The sequence below is a fragment of the Hakea prostrata genome, chromosome 3, assembly GCF_041222555.1.
Source record: "Hakea prostrata isolate BN-2017 chromosome 3, UWA_Hpros_2, whole genome shotgun sequence".
Lineage (NCBI taxonomy): Eukaryota > Viridiplantae > Streptophyta > Magnoliopsida > Proteales > Proteaceae > Hakea > Hakea prostrata.
The window spans coordinates 8,845,186-8,853,459 of record NC_142602.1 but is presented as its reverse complement, the minus strand read 5'-3'; the positions used below and the strand labels follow the sequence as shown (position 1 = coordinate 8,853,459).

At 37.7% G+C, this 8,274-nt stretch overlaps 1 protein-coding gene across 2 annotated transcripts; it reads left to right on the top strand.

Moving 5' to 3' along the window:
* The first annotated feature begins 3,317 nt into the window (after nt 1-3,317).
* Nucleotides 3,318-7,648, top strand: LOC149020641 (Transducin/WD40 repeat-like superfamily protein). 2 transcript variants are annotated; one of them, XM_089148857.1, is made up of 3 exons: nt 3,318-3,556; nt 4,010-4,339; nt 5,484-7,648. In XM_089148857.1, the coding sequence occupies exons 2-3, from the start codon at nt 4,012-4,014 to the stop codon at nt 6,206-6,208; spliced, it is 1,053 nt and encodes a 350-aa protein (XP_089004983.1). In that variant the 5' UTR covers nt 3,318-3,556; nt 4,010-4,011; the 3' UTR covers nt 6,209-7,648. The 2 variants fall into 2 exon arrangements, with proteins under 2 accessions (XP_089004983.1, XP_089004984.1); XM_089148858.1 differs by having other exon boundaries at nt 3,318-3,567.
* The last annotated feature ends 626 nt before the right edge of the window (nt 7,649-8,274 follow it).

Sequence of the window (8,274 nt, the reverse complement as noted above, 5' to 3'; positions counted from 1 at the left end):
TGACACGGGTTCGTGGGAACCATAATGTACATATAATCTCATTTTTGTGGCATTGAGTCACGGGTTCGAACCATAATGTACATGCTTTCGTGGCATTGAGTCACGGGTTTGTAGGAACCGTAAAGTATATTCTTTTGTGGCATTGAGTCACGGGTTCGTGGGAACCATAAAGTATATTCTCTCGTGGCATTGAGTCGGGTTCATGGGAACCATAAAGTGAGAGATTTGGATTGACAACGAGAATGACACATGAGGATTTCTATAAAGTGTCATTAGTTGCCACACTACCATATTGCATCCATTTTCGGTAAAGTTAAGAGTATTTGTGACCATGGATGGTCTGTGTTGCATAAAAGATGCGGTCCTGCCATGATTCGGTACTTAAGGCTCTATGTGAAGGGATTGAGCTCTAGGATTATCCTCGGACCAATATAAAGTTGTGCACATAAAGGTCAAAATGTTTTCAATGTATCTTTTTCAAATGTTTTCTTAAAATAAAGGAGATGTTTTGTTTTACTCGTTGTGTCACAATCAATATAGCCCAAGTGGGAGAATGTTAGAATATTAATTGAATATTCCACATAAGGTGGGCTTCATTGGTTGTGTTACACTTGATTTGGTTTCTTATTGGTCGATATGGGTAATATACGGTTACTAGAACTCTTATATGGGTGGCTAGTGTGGGCTAATAGGAACCGTTAGATCTTGATGGACGATCTAGCGGTTTGCCTATATAAAGGATGCTAGGTCCCTCCTCTAAACCCTAATCATAATCACAATCACATCGCTAGTCGAAAGGATATACCATCAAGCCGGTGAATAGGGAGGAGTCTAGAGGAGAAGATCCAACATCAAGTTGATCATAGAATCAACTTCCACCTCAAGTTTGTTCCTAGTGGGAGACATAAAGAAGATATTCCGCTGCGCTCGTCTCCAATAGAACCATGAAAGGTATGCTCATCATCATCTTGTGTCATTATCATACTAAGGTGTTTTTAATCGATCTATGAGATCTTGGATAAAGGTATGCTCATCATCATCTTGTGTCATTATCATACTAAGGTGTTTTTAATCGATCTAGAGATCTTGGATAGAAATATTCTTACAAGGGGGGGGGGGGGGGGGGGGGGGGGGGGGGGGGGAAGGGGGTGTGGGGGGTGGGGGTTGGGTTGGGGGGGGGGGGTTTTTTTTTTTTTTTGGGGGGGGGGCGCTTTAAAAAATTTATCCCAACATGTGGTGGGTGGGGTGGGGGGGGGGGGGAGTTTTTTTTTTTTTTTGGGTTTTTTTTTTAATAAGGGGTGAGGGAGAAAAAAAGGAAAAGAAAAGAAAAGATTTTTCTTTCTCCCCCTCCTTTCCCCCCCACAACCCCCCACAAAACAAAAGATTATCACATCATACGTGAATTATAAATGTGTGTTTCCACTTTAAATTGTGATACCAACTTTTAGAGCTCATGAAGAAACGTGCTTTTGACCGTTCAAAATACCAAAATATATACCAGAAAGAAAGAGTTCCAGATTCTGGGTTACATTTTGAGGTTTGAATAGTGAGATTTGAGATCTCCCACCTGGAAATGGCTGGAATCCATCAAGTTTGCTACCAAGTTTCAAAAAATAAAATATGCCATTAGCTAGCGTATTAAAATGTTAAAGCCTTAAAAGATGGCAAAATTTATAACAGCTAGCTTTTCTTAAAAGGATTTGAAACGCAATTGGTCGATGTTTCAGGCTTTCAGCAAAGCTAAGTAAGAAATTTTCAGTCCCACACAAAATGGAGATTATATATCTATGCGAAGCTTTGACTCAGCTAGTCTGGAAAAAAGTAATTGGTATTGCTGTTGTTGTATATGCTCTCTTTCCATCCAAGAAATACTCTTTTTCCTTTTGTGGCTATTTTATCAATATCAAAACTACTTTGAATATCATATGTTAAAGTGTTTGATGATAACCATTGAAAAATCTAAATGGTAACTTCAACTTTGAAATCGATTCATAAATACCCACATCAAATTATACATGAAAAGTAACTATAATATTGAAGAGATAAATCGATGACGAAACTTGGTTAATTTCACCATTATAGAAATGTTACATTCATACCTAGCGAGTATTGTAATTCATTGTATACATAAAGATCTACCTTCACACTTACTTATTTTGGGAGTCTTGGGCAATGCATCATTTTTTTTTTTTTTTTGGCAAATCAAATTTCATTGAGAAGTACCAATAAAACACAAAGGATCCTTGAGCATGTAGCTCAATAATCTAAGGGGTAGAATTCCGCCAAGATGTCCTACTAGAAATGGACACAGCTAGCCTTTCTTGCTAGAGAGTCGGCGAACACATTCCCCTCTCTAAGAATAAAATTAACATTACAAATCACAAAATCTGCAGTTAGGAGCTGGATATTATGTGCTACTGTCTCTACTGCTAACGACGTTTTTAATTGATCATCTCCTACTGCCAAAACTGAACCCATAGAGTCATTATACACAAGTATCTTAGAAAAACCATTCTCCCGAGCCCAGAGCATTGTTTCCCTAATAGCCATTAGTCCACTGGAGAGTAAAGATGCCTTCTTTATTGATCAAATGTTTGCAATGAATGAGGTCTTGATTATGATTAGGGTTACTGATGTTGGTTGGCCATTAATCGTTGAGCTAGGTTATGCAGGAAACCGGGAAACATGTTTAGTGTTCTTGCTTCTCAATTGTATGAACTTTTGAAATTTTTAATGGGTTCTGGTCATCATCAGTGAATTAAACCATGCATGAGGGCATGAACCAAGACTGATTAATTCATGTCATTTTGAGAGTTGACTAGCCTAGACTTCCTAATCTGCCGCATTATTTTCTTAATTAATAATAAAACTAAGAAAGCTTAGCTAAAGCAAGATAAACTAGTGAAAAGTGATGACACGTAAGCAAAAGTTTTTGTTGGAGTTATCACATTTTAATTACAATTATTGTAGAGAAAGTGGTTTGCATTATTATTATTATTTATTTATTTATTTATTTTTATCTGAGGTTGATCGGACCAGCTTACGCGCACCTCTACTACATTCTCAGCTGAACTTTTAATTAATATATGTGAGGCTTTCGAACTTTGATCTCCTCCTATATCAATTTAATTTGCTTTTAAAATGTTCTGAAAAAGAATTACAACTGAGTTCAAAGAAAGGCCCAGTACAGACGTTCTAAAAACGTTTTCTTTTCCGAAAGCCCAAGCCCATCTTTATTGCGATTGCGACATGTGGTTGAGTTGAATCTAACGGTCCAAATTAACTCATACAATTTACCGCTCCTCAGCCCTAACTCGGTCTCTCTCACGCCTCTCCCTCTGCTTTTCTCACAGTACCGCCTAATTCTCTCCTCTCAGGCGACGGCGACGGCTATAGAGACCTGTTCTCCTCCTCTCTCACGTCTTCTTCTCTCCCCTGCAATCCTTTACGCCATTCTTCCTCTCTCTGACGTCCACGATACGAGCGTCAAATCCCAAAAGCAGAATAATAGTTCGCAGGCGTAGCAGAGTTCTAGTGGTCGCTGTCACACTTTGAAGTGAGTTAGGGGTAACATTCCAAATTTTCTAACTGTACTTTCTCTAGGCAAGGCGACTTTCTTTTCTTTTCCCCTTCCAATTCTCGCTTAAAATTGTTTAAATTTGTACAATTTGTGATTACTTAATTAGCTTCTTTCCCGAGTCTTAGAGAGCCCGCAGCCGATTCTCGCTCAAAATTGTTTAAATTTTACTCATTTATCGACAAATGATTATTCCTATAATTAATCAAATCATTTTTGGTGAATTTCATCGGAAGTTACTTTTTAGAGGATTCCTATTTCACTTGTGTATGGAAGAAACGGATAGGAATATCCGCTGGTCTATGTTTTGCGTCTGGGCTTAAATGCGATTACGCGTATTTGTATAATATGCTTTACAATTTAGGCTCGTTTGTTACATATTGGTATTTATGTTCTTTCCCGTGTTTTCTGTGTTCTGGGTGGTTTTTCCAGGTATGGATGTGGCACATTGCTATCTAGATGGCAATGCTGATGCAGTTGAGTTTTGCCCACATCAATCCTTCCACCATCTTCTGGCTGCTTCAACATACACATTGAAAGAAGATGATCAGCCCAGTCGGTCAGGAAGCATATCCCTCTTCTCTGTTAATGCCAATGCTTGCAGTCTTGACTTGCTTCATCGTGTAGAAACTGCTGGCATTTTTGATATAAAATGGAGCCCCAGCAAAATTGGTGCACTTCCCCAGTTGGCGCAAGCTGATGCTGATGGTTACCTGAGACTTTATAGTTTGGAACAGAGTTTGGGTGGACCAGAAACTAGAGGTATGCCTGCGTTCCATTTCATTCTACTGTTGAGTTTTCAGTTACGAGAAGAAGATGTATTTTTTAGATACATGCTGGAAGTGAACTTTGATGACGGCTTCTTTAACACCATTTTATCTGCTTTCAGTTGCTTGAGTGCCAGCTTTGTGAGAGACCTACAGGAACTATCTGATAACTGCTGTCAAATCTGTTCTCCTTTAATTGTTAATTGTTGCTTCTGGTCCTAGTGGTTTTTGTTGTCTTTTTATTTTTCTATCTTACGGGCAATAAATTTATGTTGTTAGTGCAGTGTGTGAGAGAGAATGCCAAGAGAATATGTAAGCTCCTTGGTTAGTCTCTCCCTCTTGGTAGACATGTATATATAGAAGTGTGAAGATTATGTTCTAGTGGAAGTAAGAAATTCCAAACCATAGTTACGCATAGTAGAAACTATTAAAAAGAAAACTACTGAAATTAGAAAGCTGAGTGGGGAGTGGCCTAATCCAAACAGGAACCTTCACGATCTTTTCTGATCTTATCTTCCTCTGCCCTTCTTTTGTGGGCAGGCCATTCCCACTGCAAATCTATGGGAAATAAGGAGGAGGTTGAATATGTTGATAATGAAATGGAGCAAAGTGCAGGATTTCTGTAGTTTGTTTTGATTACACGATATTCAATTTCACCTCTTGGTTTAATGGGTTGTAGTGTAGCATCATGATTTAGATTCAAAAATCAGTTCAGAATTGATCTTGGCTGATATGGATCCCACTCATTCTAACTTGTGTGGGTTTGGAATGGGTCCTATTTGTTAGTTAGAAAATTTATAACATCGTTACCCATGGATCAATATCAGATTGGTCTAGATTTTGGATCATAGTAGGCTAATGTTGATCAATTTGGATGAATCCGTCAATCTGAGATAGATACCAAGAACCTACTATATCAATAAGTCAGTATGAACCTAGGGTAAAGTAGTTAAATTGATACTATGAACCTACCAGAGTTATTTTACCGATTTCCCTCCTATCACTGGGTAAAATGTGATTCTAATCATCAATTATCTAAGAGTTAATACTGCTATATGAGATAGGATTTTAGTTGTACAGAGACAAGTGTACTAAGATAGATAAAGTCTAAGTAGCACGGATTATTTCATCTGGTGCAGGACATGTTCTGAGAGAAGTTACTGGCGAAAATGTTAGTTCCTCAATGTGCCTGTACCTGGATTGGAATGCATCTGCTTCAGCCATCTCCCTTGGGATTTCAGATGGTTCCATAGCTGTAGTCACTCTTGGAGAGGCGCAACTACAGAAACAACAAGCTTGGCAAGCGCATGAATTTGAGGTCTGGGTTACATCTTTTGATATCCACCATCCACAATTGGTGTACTCTGGCTCAGATGACTGTAAATTCAGCTGTTGGGATTTGCGGGATAAACCTTCAAAGTCAGTGTTTCAGAATACCAGAATTCATAAGATGGGTGTTTGTTGCATTGCCAACAGTTCTAGGGATTGCAATACACTGCTCACAGGAAGTTATGATGAGCACCTTAGGGTGTGGGATTTGCGATCAGTATCTAAGCCCCTAAATGAGATCGAGATGTCTTTGGGAGGAGGAGTTTGGAGAATAAAGCAACACCCTTCAGTTCCAGATTTGATACTAGCTGCATGTATGCACAATGGATTTGCAATTGTGAAAGTTACAAAGGAAAGTACTGCATTAGGGGAGAGATATGTCAAGCATGACTCTCTGGCATATGGAGCTGATTGGCAACATGGACAATCGTGTGATGGAAGTGGAACAGGAAAAGGGTCCTCCACAGTGGCTACTTGCTCATTTTATGATCGCCTTCTTCGAATCTGGCTTCCGAAAACTCAGATGGTTACATGACCTAAAATGCATGTTGTTTCTTTCTCGTTGTTTTGCTATGTCCTGTCTTTTTCTGGAAATTAGATTTGTTTTGATATGTTCTCAGTTGTTTTTACTTATCTATGATTGAGCCATTTGAGTCTCTCTTGGTAAAATCTGGAAGACAAGAAACTGAGCCATCTTCAGCATGTAGATCATTTACTATTCAGAACCTTCATGGCTTTCTGAAGTTTGTTTGAGCAAATTGTTTGTGCTGGGACCGAAATCTCTGGTTTGCGTGGAACCCTGTCTGCAGTGTCTGCTTCAGTACCAGCTGTCTTGTGTTTGCATTCCCTCATCACCTAGATGGTGCTGGCTTTCTCACACCAAGAATGGTGGAAGGGGAGTCACCTTCTGATCTTCTACTGGGGAATTCATTGTTACTAAATGATTTATCTGTCTGCACTTCTCTGTTCTTGCTATGGAGGCGGAGGACATTTGTAATGGTCTGCTCCTTGTGCATGCTTTGAAGCTCCGACTTTTTATTCTTTCATCAAGACTGTCAAGCTCTAATTTCAAGTCTTCATCATTCGACTGTCACTCGATTGAACCACAGAAGTTATTGTAGTGGAAATTGGAGCTTTGCTTCTGTTGTTTGCTCATAGATCTTGCCAAATCAATTTGTTGTGTCTGCTTCTGTTCAGATGCGAGGTGAAGCACCAACTATATTTTCCCTAGTTGAATGCTACAGGTTGTTTGTGCAATGGTAATTACGAACCAACTTCTTAAAAATGTATGTAATATATCTAAAGTAAGTTTGAGGATGGATTGGTGTTAGTTGACCAACTGTAGAACGGAGGAACCTGGATTTCTTCTAAGATTTCCTTCTAATGTTTCAGGCAAGAATTCAGCAATATAGCTGTACAAAGACTCTGCATTTTTGAACTACAGTTTTCCTTATGAAAATTATTTTTTGATTGTGCTATAGGTGATCCAAATACATAACTCGAACTCTGAACGTGCTGATGATACATAAGCTCCTTTGGTATGAGTTGCATGACTTTGCTCAGTTGCTGCAGTGATCTTGTTGAGAAGAAAGAAAATTATATATGTGCCAAATTATTACTGCATGAATGGTGGTAAAGCTGTAGTAAGTGCAGCAGCAGGCTAGTTAATAGGACATCTACTCATAAAAAAGGAGGCATGGTTCATAGGACCAGCCACTTCTTGATGATTTGTTAGATTAAGAACTCTTCAAGTATTAGAAGAACAGAAACAGATCTGTAGAATCTGTTCACAAATCCCAATATATTTTAATATGTTCCTCAAACCACTTTTGCACACGCAATGTTTGTTCTTATTGGGGGAAAAAAAATATATAAACAAAGAAGAGATTATTCATACTGGGTGTTATGGTCTATACTCTTTTGTAAACTCCCGAAAATAGAAGGCAAAGTTTATTTAGAACCACATTAATTTGAATTAAGGATCTTGCTGGTTAATATCATTCATCCAATGAAGTTGGACCATGTGTTTTATTGTCTTCTCTTCTTTTATCATGTCATGGGAATGGATTAAATAAAAATGTCATTTTGACGTGGCTTTCTTGGATCTTCATCTATAATCAAACACCTAGTTGTGGTTTTTTTTTTTTGAAAACAGGTTTATGTATTCAGGTGCAAGTTATCAGAATATTTGTGTAGTAATAAAATTTACTTTCTCAAACATGTGGCATTCAATTCAATTCCTAATCATATTTGTATCAACAAATAAGTTTTCAATAAAAGAAAGTTGAAATTGTTTCAATTCTAATGATATAAAATATTTTTTTTTTAAAAACAAAAAAAGCTGTTTTTTTGTTTATTCTTGGGATAAATTCACTATATTTCTTTCATTACAATATTTTATTTTTAACATGATACATGGTCAGTTTCGAAAAAGGAAAAAGAAAAACTCGATTAGTCAAACTGGGTTTGTTTTCACAGAATAAAATCAAGGAAAACAACTAGAGAAAATAATATTTATTTTTTGTTGGTCAAATATTCTTTCGTGTACTATTATATCAGGCATTTTAAAGACAAACTTATTCTAAATTCCAATATTAGCTG